Source organism: Sceloporus occidentalis, unplaced genomic scaffold (assembly GCF_023333645.1).
Source record: "Sceloporus occidentalis isolate IW3139 unplaced genomic scaffold, rSceOcc1.0.p SCAF_86, whole genome shotgun sequence".
NCBI classification, from domain to species: Eukaryota; Metazoa; Chordata; class Lepidosauria; order Squamata; family Phrynosomatidae; genus Sceloporus; species Sceloporus occidentalis.
The window spans coordinates 801,681-816,402 of record NW_028317066.1 but is presented as its reverse complement, the minus strand read 5'-3'; the positions used below and the strand labels follow the sequence as shown (position 1 = coordinate 816,402).

At 46.4% G+C, this 14,722-nt stretch overlaps 2 protein-coding genes across 2 annotated transcripts in view; one reads left to right on the top strand and one right to left on the bottom strand.

Annotated features, from left to right (window-relative positions):
• LOC149284964 (uncharacterized) overlaps nt 1–3,944 on the bottom strand; it is a 33,899-nt gene extending 29,955 nt beyond the window's left edge. Inside the window, exon 1 of the mRNA XM_089495899.1 lies at nt 3,932–3,944. Coding sequence (XP_089352025.1) covers nt 3,932–3,944 — 13 coding nt within the window. The remainder of the gene's footprint in view (nt 1–3,931) is intronic.
• A 7,447-nt stretch (nt 3,945–11,391) lies between these two features.
• Nucleotides 11,392–14,411, top strand: LOC149284963 (uncharacterized). Its single transcript, XM_089495898.1, has 4 exons — nt 11,392–11,953; nt 12,636–12,864; nt 12,985–13,926; nt 14,327–14,411. The coding sequence occupies exons 1-4, from the start codon at nt 11,392–11,394 to the stop codon at nt 14,409–14,411; spliced, it is 1,818 nt and encodes a 605-aa protein (XP_089352024.1).
• Nucleotides 14,412–14,722: the final 311 nt, after the last annotated feature.

The window sequence follows — 14,722 nt, the reverse complement described above, 5'->3', positions numbered from 1 at the left end:
CCAGAACTGGCAATTTAGGATTGGAGATTTAGAATCCTTACGAAGTGGAGAACAATAGTGCCTCACTAAAATTAGAAATTCCAAGATTCCACAGGAAGTTGTTATGACAATTAAATTACGTGTGAAAGGGAACTAGGAATGGTAGTAGAGCACAAGATGAGCATGTGTCAACATTGTTATGCAGCAGCTAAAAAGGCCAATGTGATCCTAGGCTGTATCAATAGGAGTATAGTGTCAACATCAAGGGAAGTAATAGTGCCACTCTATTCTTTGTTGGTCAGGGCTCTCTTGCAATAATCCTGTGTCCAGTTCTGGACACCACAATTCAAACAGATGTGGAGAAACTGGAGCATGTCCAGAGGAAGGAAACCAAAATGGTGAACAGTCTGGAAACCATGCTCTCTGCGGAATGACTTAGGGAGCTGGGTATGTTTAGCTTGGAGAAGAGAAGGTTAAGAGTGGATATGACAGCCCTGTTCAAATATTTGAAGAGATGTCATATTCAGGATGAAGCAAGCTTGCTTTCTGCTACTCCAGAGAAAAGGACATGGAACAATGGATGCAAGCCACAGGGACAAGAGATTCCACTTAAACTTTAGGAGGAACTTCCTGAGAGTAAGAGCTCTTCAACAGTGGAATATACTCCCTCAGAGTTTGGTGGAGTCTCTTTCTTTGGAGGTCTTTAAACAGAGGCTGGATAGCCATCTCTCGGGGGTGCTTTAAATGTTTATTCCTGCATGGCAGAGAACTGAACTGGATGGTCCTTGTGGTCTGTTTCAACTCTTTGGTTCTATAATTCTAAAGTGGAATCACAACGCTCTGACAGTAAATTATGAAAGGGCCCTCAGTCTTCACAGGAAGGGCAATGGATTCAGGTTCCTTACCCACAGAGGCCACATTGTCATAATTCTCCATCATTACAGAACTGTACATAAGTTTCTGCTTCTTCGTCAACAGTTTCCATTCCTCCTCGGTGAAATATACTGCTACATCCTCAAAGGTCACCTGCAAGAGAAAATAGAGTGACTAAACAAAAGGGGAAGAAAGCACATGGTGCATTGCAAATATTATTTCAACACTTCAGAATTCAGTCCAGGAAATAAACTTTAAATTCTGCAAGCAAGAAAAAGCTACAGCCTTTGAGATCCAGTTTGTCTCAAATCCTTTCAAAATAATATATACTATGATAAACAATATAATGTAGGCCATTTCTGGAATATTATTGATTGATTAGGATACTGACTATCACAACATGTATGAATTATAGTACATTTAGCCATATATCACCTAATTTCAGAGGCAAATTTTAAAAAACAGTTTAGGGAGTACTCAAACTTGAGGACCACTTGGCCTACCCTCAATTTAGGTACAGAGATATTTTTCCATCTCCCCCAGCATTTCACAGACTGGGAAAGGAAGACACATGTGGCTAAGCAACACCAGAAGGGGATCAAGATGGCCCAAGTTGTTAATGATAAAGATCACACAAGCGAGGAAGGGTGCAAAAGTTGGCTTTTGCCTCCGACTCCTGGCAAGGGCAAGACCCTGCGCCCTTCTTTCCTCCCCTCTCCCCTCTTTTGAGTGAATCAAATGCACACTCTTTTGAACTTGGAACACATTTTGCAGCAACTGAACTGACCTGAAAACAAGGGGGAAAGTGGGAGGAAGAGAATAAAATAGGACATTTTCAAAATCTCTGAAAAAAATCAGGTTACAGAGGATTAATCAGGATTCCCTCTGCCAAACTGGGACAGTATGTTTCCCGTTTGCTTTCATGAGCCAGTCCAGACATAGATGAAAGTAATAATCAGGATGGTAACTTACCAAAGAGTTGTACTTCAGCAGCCTCTTTATGTTGGAGCCCAGCTCCCTCGGCTTGGCCTCTGTGTCGGCCATCAGGTGGGAAGGGGTCCTGGTGGCCCTGCACTTGGTCACTTCCAGCAAGAGAGGCCCCAAAGCCGTGTACAAGGAGGCTGAGATGAAGGTCCTGAGAAAAGGGACCTGGATTAGGATTGAGTTGGCAAGAAACCCTGCAGCACTCAAAGACACAGAGAACAGCATCCTGCTGGTGACACACGCAGGTGACATAAGTCTCCTTTGGGCCGATGCACAGGTGGGCATCACCTTCCTCCCTCTGCACCAAACAAAGCCCCCTGGACATAGCATAGATTCACTACAGCTCCCCTACACAACAGATACTCCATGCCTTATTCAAGTGGGGGGGGGGATTAGGGGATGGGGAATTGGAGAGGGCCCTGGTTATGTCCCCAAAGCTAGATGTGAAATGAGGGCATCATAAATAAATAATTCATCTGTTGAAACCTTCAGAGGTCCCCAGTGCTTTTCCCCAGCATCAGCCCCTTTCCCAAGAAGGCTGCATCCGCACTTAGAAATAAGGCACTTTCATACCACTTTAACCGCTCAATGCTATGGAATCCTGGGATTTTACCTTTGGACACACAGCCTTCTCTGCCAGAGAGCTCTCATGCCACAACAAACTACAAATCCCAGGATTCCATAGGATGGAACCAGGAGAGTTAACACACTTTAGAACTGGATTATTTCTGCAGTGCAGATACAGCCTGAGTCAGCTTTAAAATAGTAGAAGCACCAAAGTCTTGTTTTTACCCCCCTAATAATGGTTTTTCTTTTTTAAAAAAGTAGTTTCTTTTAGTCTCTAATCCTTATTTTTGTTGTTGTTTGTTTGTACGTTTGTTTGTTTCATTCTTGGTAATCTGAGTTATTCTGGTCTGTCTCCTTCCTTCTTGCCTGAAAATCTATTAATAAGGAAACTGGGGAGACTATTAAAAAACCCCAAAGGAGCTCCTTTTGGCCTTGTTTGGGGGACAAGCCTCCTCTTAGAAGCCAAAGCCCAATGTTTGTGAATAATAATAATAATAAGGCTTGTATTAAAACTATCCTCCCCATTTCTGATCCCTTTTAAAACCCATGATCCCCAGAAGGAGCAGAGCTGTGTAATAAGAAAACGCTCTCAGAAAAGAGACACAAAAGACACACAAAGAGACACACTTCCTTCCTTTTGGCCCAAGGAGCCTGGCCTCCTTCTGACTCTGGAGCCTCAGGAGAGAAAGAGAAGCCTCTGTTCAACTGAGGCTCAGAGAAGGTTCTGGAACAATATTCCCCAAAGTCACAAGAACCACAAAATGGCCACCAGAAGACAAAATGGCTACTGGAACACAAAATCTCTGCCTCTGCCTGAGCGCTTGGCAGTTTGAGGCCTTCAGGGAACCCAAAATGGAGGATGAAAGGGCTCCAAAGTCAGAAGGGACCCCAAACAGCATTTCCAAACCTTAACAACAGCTGAAATCTTTCCTGATGCTATAATATAGAGACTCACTGAGATGCTCTTTATAAATACGTCTTTCCATGTCTTGATAAATAAAGAAAATTTAATAATACTAATGCTACAAGTACTACTAATAATAGTAATAATAAGGTACAACCAGGAGATTTCTCCCAGTGGCTTCTCCCCCAGAGGCCTCTGCGTATGCTCAGGAGCTCCTTCTTCTTCCCCTTCTTCTTCCTCTGCAGAATCCTCCAGAGGCCTCTCTGCTCTTCCTCCTCCTCAGGCTCTTCCTCTAAGCCTTCCTCCTCCTACTCCTCAGGACCTTCCTGTAAGCCCTTCCTCTTCCTCCTCCTTCTCCTCCTCCTCATCAGGCCCTCTAAGCCTTCCTCCTTCTCCTCCTCTTCCTCTAAGCCTTCCTCTGCCTCCAGCCCTTCCTCTAAGCCTTCCTCCTCCTTTTCCTCCCAGACTTTGGGGGGACAATTGTGTGCCTTCAATTCCTTTCTGGGGATCCTAAGGCAACACTATCACAGGAGTCTCTTTGTGGGTTTTGTCGAAGAGTGTTTACCATTGCCATCTTTTGAGGCTGAGAGAGTGTGCCTTGGGGGCTGGGGGTGTGCTGCTTACCTTGAACTCGCATCTAGTGTCCCTATTCCCAGGGTTTCCTTGCCTTCAGGTTTGCCTTCCACTTTGCCCTTTGTCTTCCTCTGAGGCTGAGAGAGTGCTGCCCAAGGTTCCCCCGCAGTGGGTTTCATGGCCCAGAATGAATGCCATTTCCATCATGTAGATGTGTGTATGTGTGTGTGTGTGTTGCATGCCTTCCAGTTGGCCATTGGTCTTCCTCTGAGGCTGAGAGAGTGTGACTTACCCAAGGTCACCCATTTTATATAATGGGACTTGAGCACCCATGGATTTTCCATCCAAACCAAATCCCAAAGGATGCCAAGGGCCTATTGTTTTTCCATCTTTTTTTGCAAACAGCAAAGCAGATCTTGCTTGCCTGATCTTTGCATGTTGGGCAAATGCTAAGAGCTGTCTTGTGAGGTTAGGAAGAGGGTCCTGGAAAACAGTCCTCTTCTTCTGGACCCACAGACTCAGAAAGACATGGGCCCCCAATCAATGGGACCCCTTTCTTTGGGGCTGCTCTGGGGCCAGGAGGATCTCTCAGGAGAGATTGGGAAAGTCAGCCTTTGAAGAGTTCTGGTCCTTAAAGGTTAATATCTCCAGGCTTTGCTGAGAGGGCAATATTTGGGATTTGGGGAGATCCAGGCTGCAGGGCTCTCTCAGATCTGGTTCAAAGACACTGCAGAAATGATGGTGATGATGATGATGATGATGATGATGATGATGAATCTTCCCTTCAAACCCACAGGGCCTTGTGGACGCTCAAATAGTAACAGAGGTCAAAAACACATTGCAGAAATAATCCAGTTTGCAGAAATAAACCACTTTAACTGCCCTAGTTCAGTGCTCGGGAATCCTGGGAATTTTAGTTTATTATGGCATGTGAGTTGTCTGACAGAGAAGACTAAATATCTCACAAAACTACAGTTCCCAGAATTCCCTAGCATTCAGCCAGACAGTTAAAGCAGCCCTGAACTTGGACCATTGTTAGTGGTTGGCTTGGAGCCTGAATAGGGTTCTAGAAGGCTGGTGGCTTTGGTCGTTGGCTGCTTAGGAAGAAGGGCTCCTTCTGGGTTTCCTTGGCAGGAAAGGAAAGGTGGGTGCCTCAAGATGCCTTTGGGAGACCTCTAAATTTGGTTCCTTTGTGAGAATGCTGACTGAGGGAAAAGAGAAGGGTAATGGATTTGGTCCCCAGGGAGGCCCCAGGGCAGGCAGGGCAGGCCACACAACATTCGCTAACTCCCAAGTCAAATCCTGGGTTCCCTTCTTTTGCCCAGGACCTAAACCTGGACCAGAAAGGATCAGGTTTTATTTGCTTTCTTCTCCTGTAACAGGTGTTTTTCCTTGCCCTTTTTACATGTGGCAGTAAAGATACGATACAGCAGGGCCTGGTTTTCATGCATGATCTTCAGACAGGAGATGAGGCTGCCTCTTCTCCATTTTGGAGGGAGCCCAATTCCAGGAAAGAGGAAAGGGCTCTGTGCAAACATCCAGATCAGATGTGAGAGCAGTAGCTTATTATAATTTGCAAGCTTTAATTCATTGGTTTCTTCAACTAGAAAAATTGCAGGGGTCTATGGATTGGTTTAGTGTCTTGCTTTCTCTCAGTTGTGGTGGTACAAGGGCTCACTACTATACTCTGCATTCGCCATCTGGCTAGAAAGAAGAGGCTAAATTAAATGCTTTTTATCCTTAGTTTTTTGTGGATTTTTTGGGCTATGTGGCCATGTTCTAGAAGAGTTTCTTCCTGACATTTCATCAGCATCTGTGGCTGGAATCTCTGAAGATGCCAGACACAGATGCTGGCGAAACGTCAGAAGAAACTCTTATAGAACGTGGCCACATAGCCCAAAAACCCCACAAAAAGCTATGGAAGCCAGCCATGAAAGCCTTCGACTTCACGCTTTTTATCCTGTCTCTCCAAGCAAGTGAGAAAGAATAATGCTCTCATTTCCCCTTGATCTGGGAACAGACCTTTAAAAAATTTTCTCTTCATTTCTACACAGGAAAGTATATTGAGTAGATTTGAATGACAAACTGTGAGCGACTGTGGTTTGTAATTTATGCATTAGGCTGAATGAGATCGCTAGAGGCCCTGCCCCAGGTCCTAGGTTTTAGCTCACAAACCTCAGGACCTGAATTCACAACCCTATAAGAGAGATGGAGGGACACCAGAAAGTAGGCAACCGAAGTCCTATGCGTATTATCCAACTGTACCAGTTTGGTGCCATGTTAACGGTTGTGAATCCACCCCAGAGAAACCTGGGAATGGGATGCTTAGAACTGGATGCTTGGTAGAGAGCCCCAGTGCAGTCCTTCATGAGAGTTGCTATATAATTCTAAGTACCTGAAAGATGAAATCCCAGGATTCTGTTGGACAGAGTCCTGGAAGTTTCATGGTGTCAAAGTGCTAGGTTTGGGCAATGGAGATACAACCCAGGTGCCAAAAATGACCCCTAGCAATTCTGGACAGACTCATTCAGTCTCTGTCTCCATTGGTGGAGGGCTATTTACACCAAGAAACCCATGGATCTTCAAGGGATCTCCAGTTTATTTAGTTTATTTATATACATCCATCCTTTCTCCCAATATAGGGACTCAGGGTGGCTAACAGCAAATTTAATACAGTACAAATTCAAAACTACGCAAAGGGATTAAAATTATAACAATTTTTTTAAAAAAGATTAAATCATTTATACAGCTGGACCTTGAAAATAGTAAATGGCATCAAAAACCACATACAAATCTTGACCTCTGAATTGCAGTTCAAACCTTCTCTCTGTTTTGCTTAGGATCCAGCCCTTGAGGCATCAACATTTCCAGAAAGGAGAGAAAGTGGAAGTGTGAAATACTTTTTGTTTGGAGGAAGTGTCTATCCAGATTCTGTCCTGTAAAACTATTAGATCCCCCTTTGATGCTGTTTTTGATTCAGAACATATGATTTTAAGGCATCTTGCACTTCTCTCTCCATCCAAGAACCCTTTGAATTCTTTGAAGCATTCTGTTTTCCTGGCTGCCCATCATAAGAGTATGAAACATAGCACCAGTCATGGAGATTCAGTCTTTTTCTTAATGGAGATACAGAGCGAGGGCCCTGGGATCCCCACTCCTGGCGTAAGACCTGGCCCAGTACATTGCAAATATCTGACATACTTAATATTAGAGCCAAACTGAGAGGTTTTGGGAGTCCCTGTCCCTCCAAAAGTAACTTTCCCAGGAGCAGTCTGGGTCTTCCTTCCAAAGACCAGCAGGGGATGGAGAAGGAGGCCTTGGGGAAGCAGAGGAGAGCTTGGCTTGACTCCCAAAGACTCTCCCTTGAAGGTTTCTATCTCTCTAGGAAACACTGGAGCCTGGGAGGGAGACTGAGGACTAGGGCATGGTGGGAAAAGCTTCAGGGGGAGCTTATGGAAGCAAATGTGGGACTTTGCTTTCTCCCCCCGATTACTTTCCGGCTCTCTTGACAGGCTTGAAGACAACACAAGGTACGCTCAATGGTGGAAAAGACTGCAAAAGCCATATTCTCTGTATATTCCATGCTCACTTCCATGGCACCTTAGGAGCAAGCAATCTCCACTGAGGGCAGCACAGTTGAAAAATGATATCCAAAATGGGGAGTGGTCTTTGAGATCCTGATGGTCCTCTGAGAGGAAAATGCCAGCCCCTGAAGCCAATCCTGGCCAGCTTTTGGGAAAGTGCCCTCAAGGTTTAGTCCAAGCAGCTCTCAGCCCCTGGCAGACTGTCCCTTCCCTGAGTCTTGCTCTCCTGGAGGCTCAGAGGAGATTCTGGGGGGGCCTGGCACCTCCTTTTCTTAGGGACCCTGAGCCCCAAGTTCAGCTGACAAATGGTAATTTGCCCATGAGGAACCCCCATTCCCCGCTCTGTCCTGGCACATGCCTTAGGAAACCTCTTTCATGGGAATTTGGGAGTGGAAATGAGGACCGCTGGAACTCTCCTATTCTTCCCATCCAGGAAATAAGGTATAATTGTGAATCTCTTCCAAGGAAAAGAGGGGTTGTGGTTGTTGTTGTTGTTGTTGTTGTTACAACAGGGTTCCAGTCAATGGAGGTCTTCTTCAGGCAGAAAAGGGAGGTTTATGCAAATGCAGAATGACATCACTGCTACGGAAGGCTCTCTTGACCAATCAGAGAACAAGATGAAGGTTCTTCTGGAAGCTTCCGTGAGAAGGAGATATAAGGCCTGAGAGACCAAGAGACAGTTGGGGGAATTGTGTCGGTTGGAGATCGAGAGAGAGAGTTAAAGAGCGGATCTTGGAAGTCAGTCTCAGAATTGGACACTTAGGTTTACTTATTTCTTTAATAGCTTGTATGAATTGAACATTATATACTTACAAATATTGTACCTGCAAGATTCTTAATATCTTGTATGACATGTTTTACTTATATTTTGTTAGCTATAATAAATACTTCCTTAGAGTATGTACTACTCGATGCTCCTTTTACACGGGTTTTGGATCGGTTGATGCTTGGAAAATCAGTAAAGAAGGAGAAATAAGGTTCCTTAAATGGTCCCAGTGTAGGTTAAGGGAAATCCTTTTATAATTCACTGGATGGAGGCAGAGAGATTTAAGGAAGTTAAGGGTCTTCTGGGCTAAGAGCCATAATGTCTAAATGTCTAATTAACAATTTGTAAGACACTCTGATAGTCTTTTGGCTGAAGAGAGGGTTATAAAACTATTATTATTATTATTATTATTATTATTATTATTCCAGGGCCGCAGTTTGGCTGCTTGGACCACCGGAGATCATCAAAGCGAGTCAGTTGGAAAAGCCCATCTCACTCCAGAAAATAAAGGTACACTCTTACCCCGGGATATGAATGCGCCGGGATACGAAATTTCCGGGTTACGAAAAAAAAATAAAATAAAAAATATTTCCGGGTTACGAAGGTTATTCCGGGTTACGAATAACCTTTTGGTGCTTTTCGGCGCTATTTCGCACCAAATCGCGGCTTTTCTCCATTAGCGCCTATGGCTTTCTCAGCTTACGAAGCCTTCCGGGTTACGAAAATGGCGGCGGAACGGATTAATTTCGTAACCCGAGGGCCGAGTGTACTTGAGGAGTTTGCACTCTACGTCTTTCTGTAATAATAGCTACAAAACTGATAATAGCATTTGGGACATTTAGCCTTTCACAAACAAATATGGCAGATTTAAATGCTGCTTTAAAACCTCTTTCCATCTGCCAGCTTTGCGCTGGTTTTGGGGGGAAATGAGAAAGTGTTGGGAGGGAGGGACTGCCAACAGAATTAGGAGATGCATTGCAGGCTATGGACAGTTTGCGGCCAAGAAAGGCCCAAAAGACACGGCAGCAATAGTCCAGTCTGAGAGCGCTTTAACTGCCCTGGCCCAGTGCTAGGGAATCCTGGGAAATTGAGTTTATTGTGGCACCAGAGCTCTCTGACAGATTAGATGCAATGTCTCACAAAACTACATTTCCTAGAATTCCATTTTGTGTTCTGGCGGCCATTTTGTGCTGCTTGTGACTGTGGGGAATAATGTTCCAGAACCTTCTCTGAGTCTCAGTTGAACAGAGGCTTCTCTTTCTCTCCTGAGGCTCCAGAGTCAGAAGGAGGCCAGGCTCCTTGGGCCAAAAGGAAGAAAGTGTGTCTCTTTGTGTGTCTTTTGTGTCTCTTTTCTGAGAGGGTTTTCTTATTACACAACTCTGCTCCTTCTGGGGAACATGGGTTTTAAAAGGGATCAGAAATGGGAGGATAGTTTTAATACAAACCTTCTTCCTTCTTCTTCTTCTTCACAAACATTGGGCTTTGGCTTCTAAGAGGAGGCTAGTCCCCCCAAAAAGGCCAAAAGTGGCTCCTTTGGGAGGTTTTAAAAGTCTCCCCAGTTTCCTTATTAAGAGATTTTCAGGCAAGAAGGAAGGAGACAGACCAGAATAACTCATATTACCAAGAATGAAACGAATAAACATACAAACAAACAAGAACAACAAGAATAAGGATTAGACAGAAAAACAAACTGCTTATATTTTTAAAAAGCAAAACCATTTTTAACAGGATAAAAATCAACTTTGGTGCTTCTACCCTTTTACAACTGACTCAGGCTGTATCTGCACTACAGAAATAATCCAGTTCTAAAGTGTGTTAAGTCTTCTGACTCCATCCTATGGAATACTGGGATTTGTAGTTTGTTGTGGCATGAGAGCTCTCTGGCAGAGAAGGCTAAGTGTCCAAAGGTAAAATCCCAGGATTCCATAGCACTGAGCGGTTAAAGTGGTGTCAAAGTGCCTTATTTCTGTTGTGTGGATGACACCTTCTTGGGAAATGGGCCGTTGATGAGGAAAAGCACTGGGGACGTCTGGAGGTTTCTGCAGATTATTTGTTTATTATTCATTTATGATGCACTCATTTCACATCCAGCTATAGGGACATAACCAGGGTCCTCTCCAATTCCCCATCCCCTAATCCCCCACCACTCTAAGAAGGCATGGAGTATCTGTTGTGTAGGGGAGCTGCTTCTCAGAGGGGGACAGGAAAAGTCTTAGAGCCCCCATTTCCCATTGCCAGGAGAGGAAAGGTGATTGTGGGGGGCAGGCCTAGAAGGAGGAGGGAAAGGTGGCCATGGAGGGAAGGAGGAAAGGCCTCAATGAATACTCTCTTTTGGGGGAGGTATTGGTCTATGGCATGAAGGCAAATCACGGCCGCCTCGCTGCGGGGCAGGCCGTTTTGCCGAAGAATCGGCAGAAAACTACAAGCCCCAGAATGCTCTGGGGCTTGCCCGGCTCCCTATTGGTGCGCGGGGCGGAAGGGGCGGCCCCTTCCGCCCCGCGACGCTCTGGGAGCCGGACTTTGTGGTGCGGGACTTCCGGTCCTCCAGGGCAGCTCATTGGTTGGGCTGCCCTGGGGGAGGAGCCCCGCACTGCACGTTGGAGGGGGCGGGGCCTAGGCCTTTATTAGGCCGTGTTGTTGGCCCTGTCCCCTCAGTCGGCGCTTGGCTTCGCACGGAGCGGAGCCAAGAAGGAAGGGAGGAAGACTGGAGTAGCTTCCTCCTGAGTCTTTCCTCCCTTCCTTGGAGCCGGCCGGGGCCGGGGTAAGTGGGGCGGTGTGGTGGGGGCGGTTGGTCCTCCCCCATCCCCGTTCCACTGGGGCCTTTAGCCCCGGTCCGCGGCTCCGTCGCCGACGGACCCAGTGGGGGGGTCCTTGTGGCCGGTTGAGGCCTGGCCTGCGGGCGCGGCGGCCATCTTTTCTTCCCCCTCAGGGGATTTTGGCCCTCCTGCCGGTTTAGTTTTGGCGGGAAAAATCCGCCATTTTGTTTTGGCGGGAAAATCCGCCATTTTGTTTTGGCGGGAAAATCCGCCATCAATTTAGGCACTATCCTCTGTGCTGCTATTGCCAGGTCTTGCTTTTAATTTTAGTCTTTGCAAGCTTTGTTCTTTTGTTTAGACTATAGGACATTGCTTGTTGTGGTGCCTCTGTCCAGTATTAAAACAATGCCTCCTAAAAAGTCCAGGACTGGCAGGGGCCAGAGCTCAGGAGCTGTGCAGCGGCTCAGATTGTCGGTCCCTCCAAATGTTGGGACAGGTCCCAGAGACATCTCTCCCAGCTCTAGCAGTGGGTCTGGGGAGAGGCATCGGCCTCCTTCTAGACCACCTGGGGACACATTGACGCAGCCAGATGGGGCTACTGGTTTGTCGGGCGAATCTTTGGCTGTACTGTCAAGATCCATTGCTGAGCTCATTCAGAAAGCTACTACCTCTAGCCAGCTTGCCAGCTCTTCTGCATCTGCGACACGTGAGCCTCAGTTATCCGGACGTCAGGTTCCCAGATCATCGGTTCCTGCATCGACATCTACGGGCGGTCAAGGCTCCAGTTCATCGGTTCCTTCATCCCGACATCGCGTCCGGCAGGTGTCCAGTTCGTCCAGCTCATCGAGCTCGAGTTCGTCCTCCACGTCATCAGCTGAGCGTCGGAAGGAGAAGAAACGTAAACGCAAGGCCAAGAGGAGACGTCGCAGAGCGCGTCGAGAGGGAGTTCTTCAGCCTGACGTGGAAGGTGGAGATCCTCATGGGGTGCCTTTTGGGAGGGACGGTTTTTGGGTTGAGCATGCTTTGGTTCCTGGTTTGCCCAAGTGGGCCATCAAAAAGAGGGCTTGGCGCCCAGGTCTTCAGGGTGTGTGGGTGGATCCGCGTGCAGCGGATTTTCCTATTTGCTCTCCTGGAGAGCGTCCTCCTGGTGCACATTTATCGAAGAAAGTGCGCAAGAATATCCTGAAGGGTTGCTATGTAGACGTTTTTACCCTTCTTCAACCTAAAGGAAAAGATGCTGTGGCTGTCACTTCAACAAAGGCTAGTAAGCACGAGCCAAAGGCAGTTCCTGCTGAGCCCACCTTTTCCAATTGGTTAGAGGGCTTTGTTATCTTCAAGGCTGTGGTTTCCATGGCCTTCCCTGAACGTGCTTGGCATTTGGACAGCCATTTTTTGAATGTTCTGCGTGCAAGGACATTCGCAGGTGATGCTGCTGCCTACGATGCGGCCTTTCGTCAACATGCATCGCAGAATTCACGGGAGCGTTGGGACTTGCTCCATAACGAAATTTGGCTGCTAGAGGTGGGCACCCTTGCTAGGTTCAAGGGCCCACAGAAAGGACAGGTCAAGAAGGACGCTAAATTATCTTGTTGGGACTATAATGCTGGACGTTGTTCTCGCACAAATTGTAAATTTGAACATTGTTGTAGCAGTTGTAGAGGGTCTCATCCTAGGTCATCGTGTTCCCGCCCTGCTCCAGCCGCTCAGCCCTTTCGAGCTGGGCGCCCTGCCTCCACGACCACCGGCAAACGAGAAAGTTCAGGGGGCCCAGATGCCGGTGCTGCAGGGGGCCAAAAATGAACAGGTCGCTAAGGTTTCAACCCAGGTATCAGCCATGGCTTTTACGCCCGTAAATACCAGTGCTCTTCTCCCTTTATTGTCAGCATACTCTAATAAGCAAGCTGCTTCTTATTTGGCTGATGGTTTTTCCTTTGGATTTAGGATCCCGGTTCAAGCCCCACTTTCGCATCATTTTCCTAATAATTTGTTGTCTGCTAGATCCATGCCTGAGGTTCTTAGGGCCAAGATCAACAAGGAAATACAGGCGGGACGCGTGGCCGGTCCCTTTGATGTTCCCCCTTTTGATAATCTTCATATTTCTCCCCTTGGTGTGGTGCCTAAGAAAACACCTGGGGAATTTAGAATCATTCATCACCTTTCTTACCCTCCTGGGTCTTCGGTGAATGATGCGATCCCAGAGGAGTTGTGTTCCGTCAAATATGCTTCCTTTGATCATGCGGTCCGACTTGTTCGGGCGTGTGGAAAGGGTGCACTTATGGCCAAGTGCGATATTCAGTCGGCCTTTAGACTCCTTCCGGTTCATCCTGAAGATTTCAAATTTTTAGGCTTCCAGTTCGAAGGAAAATTTTATTTTGACATGGCCATGCCTATGGGCTGCTCTATCAGCTGTGCAGCCTTTGAGTCTTTTAGCACCTTTTTGGAATGGGAGTTAAAACGCAGGGCCTCTTCCCCTTTGGTTACCCACTATCTGGATGATTTTATGTTTGTGGGTCCTGAAAACTCCTCCAAGTGTTCTGATCTGTTAAATGCCTTCACTGGGTTGGCAGCTGAGGTTGGGGTTCCCCTGGCAGCAGATAAGACGGAAGGCCCTGCTACGGCTATGTCTTTTTTAGGTATTCATTTGGATTCTGTTAAGGGCTTTTCCTCTTTGCCTCAAGAAAAGGTTGCCAACCTGTGTGGTTTGTTGGACCATGCCTTGGCTGCTTCTAAGCTCAAGTTAAAACAAGTTCAGTCTTTATTGGGGCATCTGAACTTTGCTTGCAAAGTGGTGGCTCCTGGTAGAGCCTTTTGTGCCAGGCTTGCTAGATCTCTGGCTGGCCCCACGCTTTTGCATCATCACGTTCGCATTACCAGACAAATCAAAGAAGACCTGAGAATCTGGTTACAATTTTTAAATGGCTTTAATGGTATTGCCATCTGGCAAAAATCTTGGTGCCTAGAAGATAAATTGCAAGTTCACTCTGATGCTGCTGGAAGCATCGGTTTTGGTGTTTATTTTCAAGGCCATTGGTGTGCCGAAAAATGGCCTGCAGAGTGGCATGGGTCAGATATCTTAAGAGATATGACCTTCCTGGAGCTTTTTCCCATTGTTGTAGCAGTCATCATTTGGTGTGCCGAATTTTCCAACAAAAAGGTGTGTTTTTGGTGCGACAACCAAGCTGTGGTGGCTGTCCTTAATAAGCAAACCTCTAAATCCACTAGGGTCATGGGTTTGGTCAGGAAATTTGTTTTGTGTTGCTTGGTTAACAATATTTCTTTCACAGCTCGACATGTCCCAGGATTAAAAAATGATATTGCTGATGCGATTTCTCGATTCCAGGTTCAGCGATTTCGTCTGTTGGCCCCAGAGGCAGATCTTCGACCTACCCAGTTTCCGGTGTCCATGTGGGAGGTTGGATGTCTGAAATAATACAAGGCATTTTGGGTTCCATTGCTCCATCTACTTTTAAGAGCTATAAGAATGCTTTAAAGAAACTCTTTCAGTTTTTTGGTGAATCAGCTGTACAGCCTTGTTGGCCGGTTACCACAGAAGTGGTTTTGCAATTTTTGGTTTGGCTTAGGCACAATAACATTGCTCCCAAAACTATGGCCATTCATCTCGCTGGCATTTCTTTCTTTTCAAAGGCAGGAGGTTTTTGTGACCCTTGCGCTTCTTTTCTGGTAAAAAGGGCTGTCGAAGGATGGAGAAGAGCTCATGCGATTACTAACGATGTAC